This window comes from Narcine bancroftii, chromosome 1, assembly GCF_036971445.1.
Source record: "Narcine bancroftii isolate sNarBan1 chromosome 1, sNarBan1.hap1, whole genome shotgun sequence".
Taxonomy (NCBI): domain Eukaryota; kingdom Metazoa; phylum Chordata; class Chondrichthyes; order Torpediniformes; family Narcinidae; genus Narcine; species Narcine bancroftii.
This window is the reverse complement of record NC_091469.1, coordinates 98,210,847-98,236,104: the sequence shown is the minus strand read 5'-3', so window position 1 is coordinate 98,236,104 and position 25,258 is coordinate 98,210,847. Positions and strand designations below refer to the sequence as shown.

General features: G+C 38.5%; 1 protein-coding gene across 18 annotated transcripts in view; it reads left to right on the top strand.

Annotated features, from left to right (window-relative positions):
* pnpla7b (patatin-like phospholipase domain containing 7b) overlaps positions 1-25,258 on the top strand; it is a 496,626-nt gene that overhangs the window by 298,672 nt on the left and 172,696 nt on the right. For all 18 annotated transcript variants that reach the window (XR_011356222.1, XR_011356233.1, XR_011356243.1 and 15 more), the window contains 2 exons: positions 3,535-3,703; positions 5,080-5,262. Coding sequence is in view for 10 of the 18 variants with exons in the window: in XM_069933113.1 (XP_069789214.1) it covers positions 3,535-3,703; positions 5,080-5,262 (352 nt within the window). In the remaining 8 variants the exon portion in view is untranslated. The remainder of the gene's footprint in view (positions 1-3,534; positions 3,704-5,079; positions 5,263-25,258) is intronic.

The following is a 25,258-nucleotide window of genomic DNA, read 5'->3' as shown; positions in this document are numbered from 1 at the left end:
ATGCTCTGTGCCAAGTGAATTATGCTCAACAGTCTGCTTATATTATCTGCAGCCTGTCGCTCCCACACAAAGCCTGCTAGATCAGTATTTATTAATTTCAGCAACTGTTTTGCCAATCTATTTGCCAAGGCTTTGACAAGAATCTTATAGTCTTCATCAGTAACTAGATGGGTCTATAAGAAGATGGTTTCAGTGGGTCCCTGTCCTTTTTTGGGAATCACCATATAGATTGCCATTGAAAAAGATTCTGGAAGAGTATGGATCTCCATTGCCTGATCACAACCTCCATTAAGAGGGGAATCAAAAGATCCTTAAATTCCCTGTAGAATTCAGGAGGGAACCCGTTCTCCCCCAGAGACTTGCCAGCTTGCAATAGACCTAATGCTTCCTCTATTTCTTTTTTGTAAGGGGGGCATTCAGCCCCTCTTGTTCTTCTGGACCTAAATTTGGCAGTTCCAATTTTGACAGGAAATCATCTATTTTTCCTGAATCCCCCATTGACTCTGTTCTGTATAACTGTTCATAAAACTGCCAGAAAGTATCATTAATTTCCTTCAGTTTGTATGAAATCCTGTCATTCCACTTTGTATCGCATAAATTATTCTCGAAGCCTGTTCTGCCCTCATCTTCCAGGAGAGAACTTAATGGGCCCTTTCCTCTAGTACATACTACTTCTGCCTTGACCTGAAAATGGTCTTCTCTATTCTATAGGTTTGTAGTGTATTTTACCTGAGCTTCTTATTTGATAATTCTCTATATTTTTCCTCCGAGCCTGTTCTTTGAACATCCTTTTCTAGTCCAGTAATCTCCTGTTCCAATTGTTCCATCTCTATTAAATATTCTCTCTTAATTGTTTTAGTTTTAATATATCCAGCCAACAATAGGAGTTAGTCTTCTGGTTCATCTATTGTTTTTTAGGTAAACAAGAACCCCCTCAATGACCTCTGAGCAATCTTGTCAAAAGCCTTGCAAAAAGGTATCAGTAGACAGCCTGTCTGATTTCTGTGGCTTCAAAGACAATAGTCTATTCATTCATGACGTCAATTCAATTAAAACCCACCCATAGGCTTTCTGCGAAGTACTGTGGATATGAAATCTCCAGTATTTCAAATAAGATCTGCTTTAAAGTGTGTGCATGAATGTCACCTACCCTACTTTTCCCAATTTATCTCCCAAAAACATCTCCAAATATTCTGTTACAAAGGAAAGAGTTTATTTTGATATAAAGGTGTTTTACACAAAATCTCATAGTCACCTATCTCATAGTCTATTTTATTCTATAGTTCAAATATTTCAATATAGATGGGTCCTTATTACCAATTAATAATTTAATATTCCATTTATAAATAAGTTCTTGTGTTGATTTTTCATCTATTTTAGTTAATTCTATCTTAGTCCATGTTAAAGATTTATCTAAGTTAGGGGGTCCTCAAATTTTTTAGACCATCGACCCCTTCAGGGAATACATGGTCCCTCATCAACCCCCAGTCATGGAATCCCGGTGCTGGACATGGGTGGGGGGAGCTGGACAGGTGCAGGGCTGGATGGGGAAGGGCTGGATGAGAGGTGCTGGACAGGGGCAGGGGTAAGGATCGACGGGGGGACTAGGTAGGGTGGCCAGACATCCTGTTTTAGGCTGGGCAGTCTGGCTTTTGAGCCCTCTATCCTGCATCTGATGCCACCTCGAGCCAGACATTAATTTGTCCTCCATTTGGGGATGTAGGCCCTGCACCTCCAAATGGAAGACAAATTAAGGGGCAGAAAGTGCACTTAATTGTTAAATTATCCAATTTTTTAATCAATTTTAAAACCTAAATATTTAATCCATTATCTGACCTCCGAAATTGAACACTCTTTTTACAGGGGACATATATATTCAGCAAGGTCCAAGATTCCAAATATATCTGACAGTGTACCATTACATATCTTCCTGTTTTATCCTTGACCGCACTCTCCACTACTCCCTTGCTTTAGAATTAAAGGAAGACAAAATTGTCTGGTCCACCCATCATCTTTTTAACTTCTGATGTTTTCTTTCAGTAAGGTGTATCTCCTGGAGAAAAGCTATATCTACTTTCATTTTTTTGATGTGTGCCAAGATTCTATTCTTCTTCACCCTCCCATTTAGTCAGTTAACATTAAAACTCAGGTATTTGATTGTATTAATCATTGCTCCGGAAATCCTCCCCACATTTGTGCTTCTCCGCACCCCCACCGCCCCCAGTCCAGGGCCCATCCAATCCTTTGTCCTCGACCCTCTAGACCAGCACATTGAGCCTAGAAACACACCCTGCAAAAATATCAATGACAACAGCACAGACACAACTTACAACAATTAACCCCTTTCCCCTTAATTTTTCCTCCCACTAACTCATCCTCTTCTCCTAAACCTCTCCATCTCCCTCTATCTTACAGAATGGCCTCTAACTGTTTTGTGATAATTGCTCCCATAATTAAACTTGAATTCCATGCATTCTTGAAGGAATGGGCATTGCTTATCAAAACCAGACCAAGGATGTGCCTATTTGCTAGACAGGTTGAAAGGATCTCACATATTAACTCCCCCCAGAATATTTCAAAGGCATCCTGCTTAATTTTTGTTTGGTTCACTTCAACATTTGACATTAACATTTTTATAATATTTTGCTTCTATGCTCCTATGTCATAAAACAAATAAAATGAGTTGCAATTTCCTATATTCCCTTTTAGTAACGGTACATTGGACAACTCTTTCCTTCTGTATGCTGTTCATTTGTGGCACTGTTATTCCAATGCAATTTGGGAAGACTAAAATCCATCTAGTCTGCAATGTTCAATCCAGGGAGTCTCAAATGCAATATTAGTGCTTAGTTTCTTACTAAGGATATCAACGAATCACAATCCAGCCCAGAAAACAGAGACGGGTCCAAAGTCATCTTGAAGTTTTACATCCCATACGGTTGTAACGACAGAATGCTAAAAAGTGAATGGGAAGTAATTGAGGAGGATAGGTGCAAGAGTCGTCATTGACCAACCTCTATCCCTACCCCTTCCCTCCTCAAACTGGTCCACACTGGCAAGCTTTCCTTTTGCCTCTCAATCCTGTTGCAGGGTTTCGACCCGAAATGTCAATGACACCTTTTGCCTCCACTAATGCTCTTGACCCACTGAGAATTACAGGAGTTGCCCAGCCATTTCAATATCACATTCCATTCCCACACAGAATGTCTGCCCAAGGCTTTGTGTACAACCAGATGAAGGGCGTTTGCTTAGAACAGAGATGCGGAGAAATTTCTTCAGCCAGAGAGTGGTAAATCTGTGGAATTTATTGTCACAGGTCACAGGTAGTTATGGGGGCCAGGCATTGAGTTCATTTAAGGCAGAAATTAAAAGGTTTTGCTGGGGCATCAAAAGTTATGGGGAGAAGGCCGGGCATTGGGGCTAAGTGGGAGAATGGATCAGCTAACAATTAAATGGTGGAACTGACTTAATGGGCTGATGATCCTATTTCTGCTCCTTTGTCTTATGGTCTTCTACTTTTCTGTTCCTCTATAGTATTCATGAGTACCGATTGTCAAGCTGGCTCGCACAGCAGGAAGATATCCATCGGATTGTTTTATACCAGTCTGACAGCAACATGACTCCCTGGACCCAGCGCTGCATCAGACAAGCTGATTGCATTCTCATTGTTGGACTGGGAGAACAGGAGCCTACTGTTGGAGAGGTGGGTTAAACATTGATGTGCCTTTCAAGCACATCCAATCTTGTACCTGCCCATTGTTCTGAATATCTACAGATTTTTTTTTGTCATTGTCCTTGGGGCAAAAGGAACAACTATTTGATAAGATGAGGCGGAACAACAATTTTTAGTTGTTACTTGTAAATAAAACTTTCTGTCACATCACTGCACTAACTGGTATCCTTCCATACTGCCTACCAATTTTGTTTCTGAATTGTACTGAGTGTTGACAACCAATAATGCGCCTGTCACAAAGGACCGGGACAAGCTGTAGCGTGGGTTCATTGTGGGAAGTAGAATCAGCAGGGACCCATTCTTCCCCTTATTTCTTCTGCACCATTCTATTATGTCACGGCGATCTTTACCTTAGCACCACCTTCCTGCACAAACTCTATTTTCTTTCATATAAAAAATTCTATTGATAACATCCATTGGACTAGCTGGGGTGCCCTGCCACTGCAAGTGAGAGACTGGTTCCACTTTATCTGGCCTTTAGTCCCACAGGGCAAAAAATCATTGATGATTCAGAGAATGGGGTAACATAGTTAGCATAACCCTATTACAACACCAGTGACACAGGTCTGAATCTGGCGCTGCCTGTATGGAGTTTTTACATTCTCCCCATTTTGCGTGGGTTTCCTCTGGGTGTTCCAGTTTCCTCTCATGTTCCGAAGATGTAGAGGTTAGTACAGTGGTTCTCAACCTTTTTCTTTCCACTCATACCACTTTAAGTAATCCCGATGCCATCAGTGCTCTGTGATTAATAAGAGATTGCTTAAGGTGGGATGTGAGTGGGAAGGAAAGGTTGAGAACCACTGCTCTAGACCCAATTGTTAATGGAATATTTTGCTTGAGAAAAATTGTCATTGGCCCATTTCCTTTGGAGTTATGAAACAGTGCACATAACATGTCAATTAGGTACGATTAAAACAGTGGTTTTCAAACTTTTTCTTTCCACCCACACATCACCTTAAGCAATCCCTTACTAATCACAGAGCACCTACGGCATAGGGAATACTTAAATTAGTATGTGAGTGGAAAGAAAATGGTTGAGAACCACTGGGTTAGTAGGTTAATTGATCATGTGTGCTGGAAGTTCCTGTTACCATGCTATATTTAAATTTAATTTTTTTTTAAATGGCACAGTACATTTGGTGTAGGTTTTAGCGCAATGCTGTTGCAGCTCCAGCGACTCAGGTTCGAACCCAGCACTGTTTGTAAGGAGTTTCTGGAAGGGCCTGTTACCATGCTGAATGTCTAAGTTTAAAATATAAAAAGTTTTTAACTAGGATTAATCTTCCTAAATCTCTGTGAAGACACAGATCTTCACTTCTGTGATTTGCACATCATTTTGTTTCCAGCTGGAGCTTATGTTGGAGAATACAGCAGTACGAGCCCTCAAGCAACTTATCCTCCTCCACAAGGAGGACGGGCCAACACCATCGCGCACCGTCGAGTGGCTTAACATGAGGAGCTGGTGCTCAGGTCACTTACACCTCTGCTGTCCACGCCGAATCTTTTCTCGCAAGAGTCTGCCTAAACTGGTAGGGAAGCACTTCTCCCCTCTCTCTGAACTTGTACAGTTGGAAATACTATAAGTGATTGATATCGAACTTGTATTTTCAGAGGTTTACTTGTTTGGGGATCTGTCTGCTCCAATGTTTGGTAATTTGATAATGAGTTTATTGTCATGTACATTTGCACTGGCATTCTTGTTTGCTGTAGCCAAACAGGTACTTCATGAAGGAAAAAAAAATGATTATATTAAATTGAGAAAATAAGTACAAATAAATATTCACAGATACCATACTGCAAGAAAAAGAAACCTGTGGGGTTACAGAAGTGCAGACTATCCTTTTGCGGTGTTGGGATAATTCATAATTGGTGTTACAAGACCATAAGACATAGAAACAGGAATGGACAATTTAGCCCATTGAGTCTGCCCCACCATTTGCACCCTCCATAATGTTTGGGACAAAGACACATATTTTCCTTTATTTTTATCTGTGCTTGTTAGTTTTACATTTATAAACAAACTATTCACATGTGATTAAAGTGCACATTCTAGATTTTATTAAAGGATATTTATTTACATTTTGGTTTGACCATGGAGAAATTATGTTTTATACATTGTCCCCTCATTTCAGGGCACCATAATATTTGGGACATTGCAAAGGTATGTATAATTAGTCATATTTAGTACTTTTTGCAAATTACTTGCATTCACTTGGTTGAAGTCTGTGATTCATAGACATAACCAGCTGCTGAGTATCTTCTCTGGTCATGTTCTGCCAGGAACCTACTGCAGCCATCTTCAGCTCCTGTTTATTTTGGAAGCTTGTTCCTTTAAATTTCCTCTTCAACATATGGAAGGCCATTTGGATTTAAATTGGGTGGCTGACCTGGCCATTTAAGAATTTTCAAGTTTTTAGCATTGAAAAACTTATTTGATATAGCAGTATGCTTGGGATCATTGCCTTGTTGTAAAATGAAGCACTATCCAATGAGTTTGGAGGCATTTGCTCTAACTTGAGCAGTTAGGATGTTTCTATACACCTCAGAATTCATTTTGGTCCTGCCAGCAGAAGTTACATCAATGAAGATAAGTGGCCATACATGCCCAGGCCATAGTACCCCCCACCACTGTGTTTCACTGATGAGGTGGGATGCTTTGGATCATGGGCATTTCCTTTACTCCTTCACACATTGCTTTTGCCATCACTCTGATACAGGTTAATCGTGGTCTCATCTGTTCACAAGACCTTTTTCCAGAATTCTACTGACTAACCCTAACCCTAACTAAATCCCAATCCCCAACCCCTTCTACCCCCCACCACTAAAAAACTATAATGAACTACAACAAATATAAATATATATTGAATTAGATTGCTTTAGGAAATGCTCAAAGATCCCGAAAATATTTCACAAGAAAACAATATTTATTCTTTAAGGGACGACTTCTCTGTTCTGGAGGATTAAAATGAATTATTTATAAATTCAAACCTAATGTTTGAGCATATTGGCTCCAAATCTGTAAAATTTGTGTAGCGTGTTATGAGCGAGTGAGCTCGAGAATCACAACTGCTTTAATTTGAGTTCTGTACTGCAGTCTTTAAGCCCGACTCTCGTCCCGCCCTAACGACCCGGAACTTATGTCTTGATGACGCAAGTGCATACGCGTCCTTCCAGTCCGGACCAGAAGAGACGGTCCTGCAACACCATCCTTGCCGCGGCTGTCCCACCGACCGTGTGTGACGAGCGGAGCTGGTTCGCTACTGAAAACGTGTGTCACCTCACAACACACACCCCCCTCCCAGAACTGGCAACAATGGTCTTGGGATGCATCGAGGGTGAGGTGTGCTCCTTCGGCGACCAACCTCTATGCACTGGTGGGGGGACCTGTACTGGCTTGGACAAGTCTGGATGAGCTGGTTTGAAATGGTCTAGTGTGAATAACTCTTCCATGTCCCCAACATCAAGAGTGAACATGGAAGCATTCCTGTGCAGCACTCTGAATGGATCCTCATAAGGTCGCCGAAGGGGAGTCCTGTGCATGCCCCTTCGCACGAATACATACTCACAGGAAGACAAGTCCGGGGGGATAGTTGCAGGGTGGCTGACCATGTTGCGAAAACTGGGTGGTGCAGTGGAGCCCAGTTTGTCATGCAACCTCTCAAAGATGATGGCTGAATTGGTGTCCTGATTGGTTGCTGGCAGGAGGAATTGACCAGGGACTGCAATGGTCTCTCCATAGAGTAGTTTGGCAGATGAGGCTCCAAGGTTATCCCTGGGCACCTTGTGTATCCCTAGGAGAACCCAGGGAAGTTTGTCCACCCAGATGGGCTTTTTGAGGTGTGCCATCAGCACTGATTTAAGGTGGCGATGGAAGATCTCGATTAGCCTGTTGGCTTGGGGGTGGTAATCTGTGGTGCAATGCAGCTGGGTGCCCAGGAGTTTTGAGAGTTCAGTCCACAGGGCGGCGGTGAACTGCGCCCACAGTCGGTGGTAACATCTGCTAGGACACCAAAATGGGAGACTCATGTGGCAATGAAAGCTCTGGCACATGTTTCTGTGGAGATGTCTGGAATGGGTATGGCCTCTGGCCAATGAGTGAACCTGTCCACCACTGTAAACAGGAGCAGGACCCTCGGGAGACTGGCAAGGGCCCAACTATGTTGAGGTGGGGACTTGCTGGAACCTGCGGGTTGGGCTATCAAACTGCTGGAGTTGGTGCTAGGTGTGCCAATGGACCTTGACCGACTGGAAGTCTGTGCAGGTTTTTGCCCACTCCGTGACCTGATGGCGTAGACTGTGCCAAACAAGCCTTGCAGACACTAGTTGCACCATTGTGCAGATTGAGGGAAGCGGCAAATTGTGGATTATGTCGAATACTGTTCTCCTCCATTGGGCAGGGACCAGTGGTCAAGCTTGACCTGTGGAGATGTCGCAGTGGAGAGTAGTGTCGTTGGCATCGAATAGGAGGTCTTGGAGCTGCTGCTCTGTGACCACAGTTCTGAAGCTGAGTGTCTCGGGGTCATCTTGTTGTGCACGAGCCAGATCGTTTTCGTTGATACCCTGTGACATTGCATTGACCGCTGGCCTGGAGAGTGCGTTGGCGACAAAGTTGTGTTTTCCTGATAGATATTGGATAGCAATGGTGAATTTGGAGACATAGGATAAGTGCCTCTGCTGTCTGGTGGACCAAGGGTCGGAGGACTTTGAGAAAGCAAAAGTAAGTGGCTTGTGAACCGTGTAGACAGTGAATGGATGCCCTTTCAGGAAATAGCGAAAATGACGGATGGCCAGGTATAGGGTGAGTAGTTCCCGTCAAATGCACTGTACTTCAGTTCAGGCGGACACAGGTGGGGACTGAAGAAGGTGAGATGTCTCCATGAGTGAACTGCTCCAGGACGGCGCCCACTGCTGTGCTGGGCGCGTCAACTGTGAGGGTCATCGGTACATCCATTCGCAGGTGAACTAGCATTGTTGTATGGGCCAGGGCCTCTTTGGTCTCTTCAAAAGTGTTGTGGACTTCGTCTGTCCATGTGAGCTCCTTCGTCGAGCCTGACATTAGAGAGAAGAGAGAGTGCATAATCTTGGCTGCTGCAGGAATTAATCTGTGATAAAAATTTATCATTCCCACAAACTCTTGTAGGCCCTTTAGTGTCATCGGTCTGGTAAATCGTCATATGGCGTCCACTTTGTCAGGTAGAAGGATGGCGCCGACTTCGGTTATCTTGTGGCCTTGAAAGTCTATTTCTGTGATGCCAAATTGGGGCTTGTCCAGGTTAAAATAAATTACGAAAGTAAGCTTGCGGCAAATATAAAAACCGACTGCAAAAGCTTTTATAAATATGTCAAGAGGAAAAGATTGGTGAAATACAGAGTAAGTCCTTTGCAGTCGGAATCAGGGGAATATATAATGGGGAATAAGGAAATGGCAGAGCAATTAAATTCTTACTTTAGTTCTGTTTTTACAAGAGAGGATACAAATAACCTCCCAAGGATGTTGGGAAACATAGAGACTAATGCAAGGGAGGAACTGAAAGAAATCAGTATCTCTAAGGACATGGTCTTGGGGAAATTGATGGGATTGAAGGCAGATAAGTCCCAAGGGCCTGATAATCTACATCCTAGGGTACTTAAGGAAGTGGCCATTCAGATAGCAGATGCTTTATTTTCCAGAACTCGATAGACTCAGGATCAGTATCCATGGATTGGAGGGTAGCTAATGTTACCCCACTATTTAAAAAGGGGGGTAGAGAAAAAGCGGGGAATTATAGGCCGGTGAGCCTTATATCAGTAGTGGGCAAAATGATGGAATCCATTATTAAGGATGTAATAGCGGAGCATATGACTAGCAGAGAAGGGATCGGACGGAGTCAACATGGATTTACAAAAGGTAAATCGTGCTTGACAAATCTATTGGAATTCTTTGAGATGGTGACAGGTAAAATAGATGGGGGTGAGCCAGTGGATGTGGTGTACCTGGACTTCCAAAAGGCCTTCGATAAGGTCCCGCATAAACGACTGGCTTCCAAAATCAAGGCTCATGGGATTGGGGGAAAAGTATTGATGTGGATTGAGAACTGGCTGGCAGGTAGAAGACAGAGAGTTGAGATAAATGGATTTGGATAAATTGAGGGACTGGGCAGATACATGGCAAATGCACTACAATGTGGAAAAATGTGAGGTTATCCACTTTGGTAATATAAACTGGAGGGCAGATTATTTGAATGGCAATAGATTAAGAGATGGGTAAGTGCAGAGAGACCTAGGGGTACTTGTACACCAGTCTCTGAAGGCGAGCATGCAGGTACAGCAGGCGGTTAAAAAGGCAAATGGTATGTTGGCCTTCATATCAAGAGGGTTTGAGTATAGGAACAAGGATACCTTACTGCAGCTGTACAGGGCCTTGGTGAGACCACACCTGAAGTATTGTGTGCAGTTTTGGTCACCTTATCTAAGGAAGAATGTTCTTGCAATGGAGGGAGTGCAGAGGCAATTCACCAGGCTGATACCTGGAATGGCAGGAATGACTTATGAGGAAAGTTTGCGCAAATTGGAATTGTACTCGCTGGAGTTTAGAAGATTGAGAGGGGATCTCATAGAGACATATAAAATTCTGGCAGGACTGGACAGAATGGATGCAGATGGGATGTTTCCAATGAGGGGAAAATCCAGAACCCGGGGCCATGGTTTGAGGATAATAGGCAAACCATATAGGACCGAGATGAGGAGGAATTTCTTTACCCAAAGGGTGGTGAATCTGTGGAATTCATTGCCACAGAGGGCAGTAGAGGCAGGTTCATTAAATATATTTAAGAGGAAATTAAATATATTTCTTCAGTATAAGGGTGTTAAAGATTACAGAAATAAAGTGGGGACGGGGTACTGAACTTTAAGATCAGCCATGATCTCGTTGAATGGCGGAGCAGGCTCGAAGGGTCGAATGACCTACTCCTGCTCCTATCTTCTATGTTTCTATGTTAATGGTGAGGCCGAACTGTGCGAGGTGGGTCAAACAGCTGGCGCAAGTGTGTCACATGCTCCTCAAGCGTGTTGCTGGCTACTGGGATGTCGTCGAGGTAGATGAAAAGGAAAGGCAAGTCTCTGCTGACCACGTACATGAGACGCTAAAAGGTCTGCACCACATTTTGTAAACCAACAATATGTGTAGGAACTTTGACAGGCTGAACAGGGTGATGATAGTCATCTTTTGAACATCATCAGGGTGCATGGGAATCTGGTGGTATCCTCGGATTAGGTCAACTTTAGAAAAAAGCTTTGCACCTTGGAGATACGCTGCAAAATTCTAGATATGGGGAATTGGGTAGCGATCTGGGATTGTTGAGGTGTCTGTAATCGCCACAGGGTCTCCAGCTGCCATTGGTCTTTGGCACAAAGTGGAGTGGTGAGGTCCATGGTCTATCAGAATGACAGATGATGTCAAGCATCTTCATGCATCTAAACTCTTCCTTGATCCCGTGAAAACAATGGTGGGCAGTGGTAGTGATGTGATGTTGGACGCCGTGCATCAGCATGGCGGCCATGAACTGGGGGTGCAGAATGGAGGGAAAATCAGCAAGGAGGTGGCTGTACTGGCCGTGTTGCGTTTTCACGGAAGTGAGCTGGGTAGACAGCTCGTTAGACGTGCCGAGGGACATTGTGTGGAAAGTCTCAGCACAGACTAGTTGTCTGCACTGGAGATCAACTAATAGGGAGTGTTCCCACAGGAAATCTGGACCCAACATAGGTTTGTCCACTGAAGCCAGCGTGAAGGATCATTAGAAGGTGGTGTCGCTGAAACGTACAGGCATTCACCGGTGTTATTGGCAGTACGCAGGGATGGTCCATGGTGTCTCGTGCGTGTTTCGAGCGCTGTGGGGAGGGTATGACACTTATCTCCACCCCTGTGTCCATAAAGAATCTGCAGCCTGAGATGCTGCCCAGACATGGAGAAGGCTGTTCGGTCGGCCAGCTGCCGCAGCCACTAGCAGCGGCTTGCGCCGTTGTTTCCCGGGAACGAACATAGCTGGCGGCACCTGCATGCAGATGCACCCCAATGTTGGTGGTAGAAACACCATTTGGGATTGGACTTTTCTGCTTTCAGGTGGGGCAGGGCCTGCTCACGTGGTGGACGGGGTCTTGGTGTTGTTTCTTGTTGGTGGCCATGTAACACAGCTGACCGAGTCTATGGCCTCACACTTGGAACAGTAGAGAATGTCCGCTCATGCTGCAACCTTGCGTAAGTCGCTGAAATCTGCATTGGCCAACAGGAGTCTGATGTCTTCGGGCATCTTATCGAGGAATGCCTGCTCGAACTTGAAGTAGGGCTTGTGTCCTTCCGCCAGTGTGAGCATCTCAGCAGAAGGGGTCTTATCACTTCGGCCATCCAAGTGCAGGTAGCTTGGTGGCTCTCTCGCGTCATGAGAGGCCGTACATGCTAATTAGGAGGTTTTTCAGAACCATGTATTTATCTTCCTCTAGCGGCGCCTGCATAAGTTCATCTACTTGTGAAGCGGCTTCCTGGTTGAATGAGCTGATGACATAGAAGTATCTCGTCGAATCGGAGGTTATCTGTTTGATCTGGAACTGGGCCTCTGTTTGGCCAAACTATGTGCAGGGCCTGTTCATCCAGAACGTTGGCAGATTCAACACAACGGTGCATACAGCTGCTGGTTCCATTGTGTCGAATCTTCAGGTCATGGAGACTCGTCAGCGTCACCAATGTAGCGGGTTGTGAGTGAGCGCAACAAAGAGACTGAGACGACAGGCTGTGAGCTTGTATATCACAACTGCTTTATTTTGAATTCTGCACTGCAACCTTTAAGCCCGACTCTCATCCTGCCACCAACGTCCTGGCAGTTACATCATGATGATGCAAGTGCACGCACCCTCCGGTCTAGACCGGAAGAGACAGTCCCACGTCGCCATCCTTGCCGTGGCTGCCACACCGACTGGGCGAGACAAGCGGGACTGGTTCGCTGCTGCAAACATGTACGTCACCACAATAGAATATTTACTTCTCAAATGTTTTCTAATGGAATACAACTTTGAATCTCTGTTGGCCATCTTCCTAGTGTTAAAGAAACAGCTGATTTCCAAGTAACAGCAATATATTTCCTTTGTATTACCAGAGCTAATTTAACAAATTTCAACTGAAAATCGGGATAAACATAATTTAGAAGTTATATTTTCAAAAATAACTCAGGATTCAATGGAAAATCAACGCCTGTAACCTCTTGCAAATATTTACTAATAGAAGCCAAAAAAGTTTAACTTTTGAACAAGACCATGAGGAATGAAGAGAAGCTCCTGTATCTTAACCACATCGTAAAAAAATTGATCCGATATGTCCAATTTCCATCTATTCCATTTCTGAGGTGTAATATTATAACTGATGTAAAAAATTATAATGAAGTAATTTATATCTTATATTAATTGTATTAGACATAACTTCTTTACCTAAATTTTGCCCTATTTGTTGATCTATCAATGTATTTAAATTTTCTTATCTTTCTCTTGACTTAAATAAACCTAATTTAGGTGCTTTCTCTTGTAATTTCATATATGCTATTGTGATAAACTTCTTAACAGTTACATCAACAATCAGCTGTTGTAAATCTGTACAATCTTTTAATATCATATCTGGTCCTAATTTCTCTCTTAAATAAACTCTCAATTGAAATAACAAAAATGACTATTACTTGGAATATCATATTTAATTCTTAACTGATCAAATGACATTTATCTACTACTCTCATAACAATCTCCTGTTGTAGAAATTCCTTTAGTAGACCATATATTTTAAAAAAGGGTTTCTTTTGAAAAAATTATGAGCACTAATTAATAGCATTTTTGGTGACAAAAGACTTCCATCATTTTCTAACTTAATCTTATTCTAAATATTAATCAAATGTTTCAATAATGGAGCATCTCTGTCAACAACCATTAACTGTGGTTCCATTTATAAATAAATTCCTCAGGTATATTTTCTTCAATTTTATTTAACTCAATTTCTACCCACGATAGTTTAATATTTCCAAATTGTGCTGCTTTATAATAATTCTTAAAATTAGAAAGTTGTAATCAATATTACAATCAATATTCAAAATTCTTCATATTTCCATGTTAATTTTTTATCACTATTCTTGCCATTTTACCTTTCCAACGAAATTTCCTAACTTGTTTATTTAATTCCTGAAATTGTTTTGAGGTACAGAAATTGGTAAAGTCTGAAACAAATATTAAACTCTTGGACAAAATATTAATTTTAATACAATTAACCCTTCCAATTAAAGTTATAGGTTTTTTTTCAAATCTTCATTTATTTCCTTAAGTAATGGAATAAAATTTAATTTATATAATTTTTTCAAATTATTATCTTATGTATTCCTAAATACATAATCCCCCAACATCAGTCCACTTAAATTGAATATCTTTTTGACATTGTGAATAATCATCTTGTACTAATTCCATCACCTCAATTTTATTCCCAATTTATTTAATAACAAGAAATTCTTCCATAATCTATCAATTATTTATAAAGTCTAGGTAATGGTCATTGTAATTGAATTAAATATACCAACCTATCATCTGCAAATAAACTAATCTTATGTTCAGTTTGATTTACCATAAAACCTTCTAACTGATGATCTATCGAGATCATTTGTGCAAGAGGTTCTCTTGCCAAAGTGAACAAAACTTCAGTTAAAGGACACCCTTGTCTACTTGATATGGTAAAATTAAATGATTGTGATAGCTGCCTATTAGTTATTACTTTAGATTTAGGACTTTTATAAAGTGCTTTAATCCAATTTACAAAATTAAGTCCAAAGCCAAATTTATCTAAAACTTGAAATAAAAAAATTCCAATCTAATCTATCAAAAGCTTTTTTTCCATCCAATGCAACTACAACGCTTAAATCCTTTTTTTGTTCTAAATGAATTATACTTAATAATTTTACTATGTTTTCAGAAGTGTCTATTTTTAACAAAGCTTGTTTGATCCATATTTATAAATTCAGGAAGACAATTATTTATTCTATTTGCTAATACCTTCACCACAATTTTATAATCAACATTTAACAGCAAAATAGGTCCATATGAAGCTGTTTTTAATGGAACTCTCTTTTTTAGGAATACCATAATTATTGCCATATAAAAAGTTTCTGGAAGAACATGTAACCTAAAAGTTTATTCTGTTACCTGAATAAATAAAGGAATTATTAGATCTTTAAATTCTTTATAAAATTCCACAGGGAATTTGGCCTCTCCTGTTATCCTGTAAACAATGAAGTGCTTTCTTAACTTCTTGTTCAGTGAGCAGTCCATTCAAATTGTCTTTACCTATCTCAGTTAATCTAGGTAATGATATTTGCGACAAATAATTATCAATAATAGTTTTATCCTGTAATGATTCTGAAATGTAGAATTTTTCATAAAATTCCCTAAAAGTTTCATTTATTTCTTATGGTTTAAATGTTACTTTCTTATTATCTCATTGTATTATATTAATTGTTCTTGAAGTTTGTTCTGCTTTTAATTGCCAAGCCAAAACTTTATGAGATCTTTCCCCTAATTCATAATATTTTTTGTTTAGATCTAAGAATCTTTTTCTCTGTTTTATAATCTTTGGCTTGGCTTCGTGGATGAAGATTTATGGAGGGGTAATGTCCACGTCAGCTGCAGGCTCATTTGTGGCTGACAAGTCCGATGCGGGACAGGCAGACACGGTTGCAGCGGTTGCAGGGGAAAATTGGTTGGTTGGGGTTGGGTGTTGGGTTTTTCCTCCTTTGCCTTTTGTCAGTGAGGTGGGCTCTGCGGTCTTATTCAAAGGAGGTTGCTGCCCGCCAAACTGTGAGGCGCCAAGATGCACGGTTTGAGGCGTTATCAGCCCACTGGCGGTGGTCAATGTGGCAGGCACCAAGAGATTTCTTTAGGCAGTCCTTGTAATAGTCCACATTGAATTATATTATAACTTTTTATTAATTAAATGTCTACGTTTATCCTCTGAATATATTTTTACAATACTGTTGTTATTTATTTTTCTAATTTATCTATATCTCTCAAATAATTCTTTAATTTTTGAAGTAAAACATAATCTGTCCTCTCAAATATGCTTTTAATGCATCCCAAATAATACATTTATCTCAATTGAATGTAAATTAGTGTCACAAAATAATTTAATATGCTGTCTTATAAAAGCACAAAAACCCTTTTTAATAATAATGAATTTAATCTATATACTGACTGCTGTTTTTCAATGAATTCCAATTCCATTAATAAAGGAGAATGATCAGACATTATTCTTGCTTTACAATCAATATTCAAAATTCTTGATTGATTTTGAACTGAAAGTAAAAATAAATCAATTCTAGAATATGAATCAAATCTATTAGGTTAAAAAGAATAATCTCTATCCTTAGGATGTTTCTTTCTCTATATATCCACTAAGTTTAAACCCTTCATTAAATATAACATAGTTTTAGTTGCTTTAGATTGAACTATTGTTCTTGAAGATCTATCTAATAAAGGATGCATACAAAAGGTGAAATAGCCTCCTGCTAAAATATTTTCATAAGCATCCACCAAATTTTAAAAAAGTATCTTGTATAATTTTTTCATTGTCAAAATTTGATGCATAGATATTTAATAAGGTCCAGTCCGCAGAAAATATTTGACAATTTACCATTGTATATCTACCTGCAAGGTCCGTAGTCATGCTCTGAACTTTAATTGGTAATTTTTTTAATGAAATTGCTACCCCCCCCAACCCTGTCCTTAGAATTAAATGAAGAAAATAATTACTTGATCTACCCAATCTCTTTTCAATTTTAGGTGTTATTCAGTTAAATGAGTTTCTTGTAAAAAAGCAATCACTTCTAATTTCTTAATATAAGACAATATTTTCTTCCTTTTTATTTGTTTGTTAATTCCATTAATATTAAAATTTATAATCTTAATTGCTTTATTCATTTTTCCTTTTTTTTCACACTATAAACCATACTGACCAAAATACATACAGACATTTTTCTCTTGAATATGTACAGTGTCATTTTCTCCCCTTTTCCCCCCTCCCTCCCTCTCCCCTTCCCATTTATTCAAAGTTCAATCTATAAGATACATTAAATCCATTAAACAATGTCATCACTTAATAGAAATAAACAATTTTTTGTCTTTTACTTTTATAGACTGAGTCAGTTCATTTCGTTGTTTTCTCCTTCTGTCATTTTAGGTGGTGGAGGTCCATGGTAGGATTTCTCTATTGTATTTCATGTATGGTTCCCATATTTGTTCGAATATTGTGATGTTATTTCTTAACTTAAATGTTAGTTTTTTCCAATGGAATACATTTATTCATTTTTATGTACCATTGCTGCGTTCTCAAGTTGTCTTCTAATTTCCAGGTTGACATAATACATTTTTTTGCTACAGCTAGGGCTATCATAATAAATCTTTTTTTTGTGCTCTATCCAAATCGAGTCCAAATTCTTTATTTCTTATATTACTTAGAAGGAAGATCTCTGGGTTTTTTGGTATATTGCTTTTTGTGATTTTATTTAATATCTGGTTTAGATCTTCCCAAAATTTTTCCATTTTCTCACATGTCCAAATTGCATGTATTGTTGTTCCCGTTTCTCTTTTACAGCGAAAACATCTGTCTGATACTGTTAGGTCCCATTTATTTAACTTTTGGGGTGTGATGTATAGCCTGTGTAACCAATTATATTGTATCATGCGTAACCTCGTGTTTATTGTATTTCTCATAGTTCCGGAGCATAGCTTTTCCCATGTTTCATTCTTTATCTTTATGTTTAGATCTTGTTCCCATTTTTGGTTAGGTTTACAGTTTGTTTCCTCGTTCTCTTTTTCTTGCAGTTTGATGTACATGTTTGTTATAAATCTTTTAATTATCATTGTGTCTGTAATCACATATTCAAAACTGCTTCCTTCTGATAACCTCAGACTGTTTCCCAATTTGTCCTTCAAGAAGGTTTTCAGTTGGTGGTATGCAAACCATGTATGATGAGTTATATTATATTTGTCCTTCATTTGTTCAAAAGATAATAATTTATTTCCCGAAAAACAATTTTCTATTCTTTTGATCCCTTTTCTCTCCCATTCTCTGAAGGAAAGGTTATTTATTGTGAAAGGGATTAGTTGATTTTGTGTCATTATTAATTTTGGTAGTTGATAATTTATCTTATTCCTTTCTACGTGAATCTTCTTCCAAATGTTGAGCAGATGGTCCAATACTGGTGAATTCCTACGTTGCACCAATTCTTCATCCCACTTATATAGTATATGTTCAGGTATCTTCTCCCCTATTTTATCTAGCTCTAATCTGGTCCAATCTGGTTTTTCCCTTGTTTGATAAAAATCTGATAGGTATCTTAATTGTGCTGCTCTATAATAATTCTTAAAGTTTGGTAGTTGTAAGCCTCCTTGTTTGTACCATTCTGTTAATTTATCTAGTGCTATTCTCGGATTCCCCCCTTTCCATAAGAATCTCCTTATTATTTTCTTTAGCTCCTTGAAGAATTTCTCTGTTAGGTGAATTGGTAATGATTGAAATAGGTATTGTATCCTTTGGAAGATGTTCATTTTAATACAGCTTATCCTTCCTAGTGGTAAGTTTTTTCCAGTGCTCTAAGTTGTCTTGTAATTTTTTCATTAATGGCTGATAATTTAGTTTATATAGATGGCCGAGATTATTATTTAGTTGTTTACCTTGGTATCAAATTGCTTGTGTTTGCCATCTAAATGGTGATTCTTTCTTAAATTTTGTGAAATTCACATTATTCATTGGCATTGCTTCACTTTTATTTGCGTTGATCTTGTACCCCGATACTTCTCCATATTCCTTCAATTTTTTATGTAATTCTTTTATTGATATTTCTGGTTCTGTTAAGTATATTTTAACGTCATCTGCAAATAGATTGATTTTATATTCCTTCTCTTTTATTTTTATCCCTCGTATTTTATTTTCTGTTCTTATCAGTTCTGCTAGTGGTTCTATAGCTAGCGCAAACAGTGAGGGAGATAGTGGACATCCCTGCCTTGTTGATCTTTACTTGTTAAGATTTACTCCTCAGCTGGTCCCCCCTCCCTTCGGTGTTGTTTTTGTCTTGTGCATCGCACATGGGCGAGGATTTGCGTATGCGTGGTTGTGCACTTTTGTTTGGCTCCGTGAGCCATCTTTGTAGTCCTGTGTTCTGGGTTTCCACTGACCGCAGGGAGCAGGCTTGTCTCTCCACGGTGGGCCTCCTTGTACAGGTAAGGCCTTCACCTTTCTCCTCCGATGTCTTTCCTTCTTCTTTTCTTCCCGTTGTTTTTGGTTTTTCTGTCTTTGCTGCCATTTTCTCCACACTTTTATTTTTGATTTGTTATGGTTTCTGTTTTTGTGGCTTTGCTTTTTCTTTACTTTTTTTTAACTTTTCTGAAGAGGGCTGGTATTTTCTTACCGGTCACTACTCCATCACCTGACTTCCCTCCATTTTTCCTTATTTCTAAAATCCTTTTTCATCACTCCCATTCAGGAAGAATGCCCATAAAATAATTTGGTCCTGAGCATCAACATCTACAATCCAATCACAAACTTCTGTGAATCCAAATTTCCCAAACATTATGGTGCATTGAAATATGGGGACATGTATAAAAAGTGCTGCAATTTCTACATGGTCAAACCAAAATGTATACAAATAACCTTGAATAAAAACTGCAAGGTGCATTTTAATCAGATGTGAATTGTTTGATTACAAATATAAAGCTGTGGAGTGCAGGGGAAAATAAAGGAAAAAATGTCTTTGCCTCAAACATTATTAAGGGTACTGTAACCATGAATGATCCATTATCCCACTCAGCCCCACTGCCTGGCCTTCTCCCCATAACCTTTGATGCCCTAGCTAATCAAGACCCTATCAATATCTGCCTTAACTACACCCAATGACATGGCATCCACAACCGCCCGCAGCAACAAATTCCACAGATTTATCACCCTTTGGCTGAAGAATTTCCTTTGCATCTCTGTTCTAAGCAGACACTCTTCTATCCTGAAGTTGTGCCCTCTTGTCCTGGATGCTCCCACTATGAGAAACAACTCTTGCCATGTCTTTCAACATTCAGAATGTTTCACTGTGATTCCCTCTAAATTCCAATGAGTACAGGCCAAGAGCTGTCAAATGCTCCTCATATGATAAACCTTTCATTCCTGTAATCATCCTCGTGAACCTCCTCTCCAACATCAGCACATCATTTTCTTAAATGAAAGCCCAAAATTGCTCACAGTAATCCATGTGAGATTTCACCAGTGCTTTATAAAGCCTCAGCATCCTACTCCAGCTCTTTTATTCTATTCTTGAAATGAATGCTAGCATTGAATTTGCCTTCTTCACCACTGACTCATCCTGCAAATTTAACTTCAGGCTTTTCTGCACGAGAATTCCCAGGTCCTTTTGCATCTGGGTATTTTCAATTTTATCTCTGAGAACCGAATAGCCAGCAGAAAGAACCTGTTCTTGAGAGGTTGGACTTGAGGCATCTGTACCTGCTGCCTGAAGGACAGGGTCCTTTACGAAGCTGGCTGCATAATAGAAACATTATCAAGAAAAAATTGATACAGTAGAATTCCTAAACTCTGGACTGCTCGGGGATTGGGTCGGTTCAATTTATTTAGATTCTTGGGCAGTATTTAAAAATTCAAATTTAAGGAGGAATAAAGAAGATATGAACAGAAAAATTTTGATAGTTTATTCAATAGCAAATACCGCATGCTTCATTTATCAAAATGAGCAGTTTTAAAGAAAAATGAAGTCAACAAGCGTGTTCGCTTAGGCAGACACACAAGCCCACGAAGTTTAAAAAGTTTGAGAGTTTTTGAATAGTTCGGATTCTCGGGTGGTCTGGATTTCTGGCATCTGGATTTTGAAATTTTACTATAAGAAGCTTCTAATCTCCTTGGATTAATGCAATTGAGCAAAACCTTCATTAAAAACACAAATATTGAAGGGTTTAAAAATGAAAAGGTGGAATTCCAGCACTTGGGACTTTGGCATCTGGAAGCAGAGCTTCAGATTATAGGAACATAGGAAGTAGGAACAGGAGTAGGCCAAAAATGACCCATCGAGCCTGCTCCGCTATTCAATACGATCATGGCTGATCTAATTTATGACCTAACTCCTTCTCCCCATATCCCCTAATTCCTCTATCATGTAAAAATTTATCTAACCGAATTTTAAATATGTTTAATAAGGCAGCCTCAACCACTTCCCTGCTTAGAGAATTCCAAACATTCACTACTCTCTGGGAAAAATATTTTTTCTCATCTCTGTCCTAAATCTACTCCCCCGAATCTTGAGACTGTGTCCTCTCGTTTTAGTTTCCCCAGCCAGCTCAAAAAACCTTCCTACATCTATCCTATCCATACCCTTCATAATCCTATATGTTTCTATAAGATCTCCTCTCATTCTTCTTTTTTTTAATTTTTTTTAAATTTTTTATTTTTTTTAAAGACTTTATTTAAAATTTTTATAACATGAATACAATAAAGAATTACATTTAAAGAAAAATAGAAAAAAAAAATTTAAAAAGGTATGATTACAATTTCTTTGGCTTGGCTTCGCGGACGAAGATTTATGGAGGGGGTAAAAAGTCCACGTCAGCTGCAGGCTCGTTTGTGGCTGACAAGTCCGATGCGGGACAGGCAGACACGATTGCAGCGGTTGCAGGGGAAAATTGGTTGGTTGGGGTTGGGTGTTGGGTTTTTCCTCCTTTGCCTTTTGTCAGTGAGGTGGGCTCTGCGGTCTTCTTCAAAGGAGGTTGCTGCCCGCCAAACTGTGAGGCGCCAAGATGCACGGTTTGAGGCGTTATCAGCCCACTGGCGGTGGTCAATGTGGCAGGCACCAAGAGATTTCTTTAGGCAGTCCTTGTACCTTTTCTTTGGTGCACCTCTGTCACGGTGGCCAGTGGAGAGCTCGCCATATAACACGATCTTGGGAAGGCGATGGTCCTCCATTCTGGAGACGTGACCCATCCAGCGCAGCTGGATCTTCAGCAGCGTGGACTCGATGCTGTCGACCTCTGCCATCTCGAGTACTTCGACGTTAGGGATGAAAGCGCTCCAATGGATGTTGAGAATGGAGCGGAGACAACGCTGGTGGAAGCGTTCTAGGAGCCGTAGGTGGTGCCGGTAGAGGACCCATGATTCGGAGCCGAACAGGAGTGTGGGTATGACAACGGCTCTGTATACGCTTATCTTTGTGAGGTTTTTCAGTTGGTTGTTTTTCCAGACTCTTTTGTGTAGTCTTCCAAAGGCGCTATTTGCCTTGGCGAGTCTGTTGTCTATCTCATTGTCGATCCTTGCATCTGATGAAATGGTGCAGCCGAGATAGGTAAACAATATTACATCAGAAAACTACACAAAATAACCCCCCCCGTTAATTGTAACACAATATTAATAGTCTAACTTAAAATTAGTCCAACCCTCCCCCCCAAAATAAAGAGTGAAGAGTTAATAAAATTGACAATATTATATATGAAAAAAATACCCACTTACAAAAAAAAGAGATAAAACTTAACCTAAAAAAATTCTAACAACACCAAAAAAAATTGTCAATACTAAAATATCACACTTAAACATATATTTAAATCAAACTTAAATGCATATAATTAGCAAACGGAGTCCACTTTAACTAATAAAAAGACATCTTATCCTGAATTGAAAAAGATATCCTTTCCATAGTCAAACAAAATTTCATTTCCAAATACCACTTATCTAAAGTTAGTATATTTCTATCTTTCCAAGTAAGTGCTATACATTTCTTAGCCACAACTAATGCTAAATAAATAAATGAAATCTGATAATCCTCTAAACCTAAATCGATTAATGATTGCATGTTCCCTAATAAAAATATATCGGGATCTAATACAAGATGGATATTATATAAACTGTTAAAAACAGATTGAATACCTTTCCAAAACTGTTGCAATCAATCACAAAGCCAAACAGTATGTAAAAAAGTATTGGCCGTCTGATCACATCGAAAACAAGAATCCAACTTACTAAAACCAAATTTTTTAAATTTCTCCGGCGTTAAATATAGCTGATGAATAAAATTATAATCATCGCTAGTCTAGCATTAATTAATTTCCGAATACTATTCTGACAAATTTCCATCCAAGCTTCTTCAGCTATTTTATGTACTAAATCTCTTTCTCATTTCAACTTATCTTTATCCCAGTCTTTTTTTACTATCAATTTCTTGTAAAATACAATACAAATCAGATATATATCCCTTTTTTGGTATTGAAAGTACATATTCTTCAAAACTAGATTCAGGCAATAAAATCATATGTCGACCACATAACTGTTTTACAAAAGATCTTAATTGATAATATACAAATATAGAATTTGCACTAATACCATATTTCCTTTGTAATTCGTCAAAGGAACAAAAACAACCCTCAGAAAAACAATCAGATAATTTTTTTATTCCCTTCTTTTCCCATTGTTTCAAAGTGGCATTGGAGACCGTAAAAGGAACAAGTTGATTATTATATAATGGCAATCTTCCAGAATATATATTTTTAAGTCCCTATTTTTTAAGTTTACTTGTCCATAAATTCAATAAATGTTTCAATATTGGCACATCATAAGTTCGTAATAAATTTTTATTCCATCGAAACAAAAACTCATGAGGAAATTTTTCTAAAATAACCACCATTTCTATCTTTACCCAACTAGGTGGGTCGTCCATATTCATTAATGCACTAAGAAATTTGAATTGAGCTGCTTCATAATAATGCTGAAAATTTGGTAATCTTAAACCTCCAAATTGAAAATCCCACATCAATTTTCTCATTGCTACTCTCGGAAATTTTCCCTTCCATAAGAATTCTCTAATCGCTTTATATAAATCCTTAAAAAAACTTTTTTTTAAAAAATAAGGAATTGATTGAAACAAATATTGTATTCTAGGAAAAATATTCATTTTTATGGTATTAATCCTCCTTAGTAAACCCAAAGGTAGATCCCTCCACCTAATCAAATCTAATTTAATCCTTTTTATTAAAGGAAAATACTTAATTGAATATAATTCTTGAAATTCCGTATTAACATTAATTCCTAAATATTTAATTTGTGTAGTCCACTTCAAATTTGTAATATTTTTATATACTGAATAATCACCTTTACAAATTGGTAAAATTTCACTTTTAGCCCAATTTACTTTGTAACCAGATAATTGGCCATAAATTTCTAAACATTCTTGAATTGCAGGTAAAGAAATATCCGGATCCACCAAATATAATAAAACATCATCAGCAAATAAATTAATCTTATATTCCTCATTCAGAACTCTCATACCTTTAACATTTTCATTTTGACGTATTAATTGTGCTAAAGGTTCAATAACTATAGCAAATAAAGCAGGTGACAACGGACATCCTTGTCTAGTAGATCTTGTCAAACTAAAAGATTCTGAAGTTTGGCTATTAACAGCAATTCTAGCCTTCGGGCTATTATATAAAGCCTTTATCAACCCAATAAATGAAGAACCGAAACAACATTTCTCAAGTACTTTGAACAGAAACTTCCATTCCACTCTATCAAAAGCCTTTTCTGCATCCAATGAAACCACTATTGGATAATTCAACTGAAATTTAGATTTATTTATCAAGGTTATAAACCGTAAAATATTATCTGACGCATACCTGTTTTTTATAAATCCCGTTTGATCACCATGTATAATTTTAGGCAGATATTGACCTAATCTATTAGCCATAATTTTAGCTACAATTTTATAATCTATATTTAACAACAAAATTGGTCTATAAGAAGAAACCTGTAAAGGGTCTTTATCTTTTTTTGGTATAACCGTAATTATTGCATTAGAACAAGACTCAGGTAATTGAAAAGTATTGTAAGTTTGTTGTAATACATCCTTATAAATAGAAGATACATCAGCATAAAAAACTTAATAAAACTCTATAGAAAACCCATCTTCACCAGGTGCCTTTCCATTCGGAATGTCTCTTATTGCCCTTTCTATTTCATCTTCTGTAAAAGGTTTATCTAACTCTTGTCTATCTTCTTGATTCAATTGTGGCAAGTTAATATTTTCCAAGAAAGAATCTATTGCGTCTCTAGTTACATCTTTACATTCCGAAGTATACAATTGTTTATAGAAATTACAAAATTCCTCATTAATCTCCTTTTGATTAAAAGTAATACCTGATTTCTTTCTAATCGCTGGTATAATCCTAGATAATTGTTCCTTTTTTAATTGCCATGACAAAACTTTATGAGCTTTCTCATCCCATTCATAAAACTTATGCTTAGTTCAATTCATTAAACATTCAAACCGATATGTTTGTAATTCATTATATTTAAATTTTAAATTAGTTAACTGATTCTTTTGTGTTTCGGTAGCATGTTTTTGAAATTCTTTTTCAGTAACAGTTATCTTTTCCTCTAAGTCTTCAATCTCTTTAATTCTCTCCTTCTTTACTTTAGAGGCATAACTGATAATTTGGCCT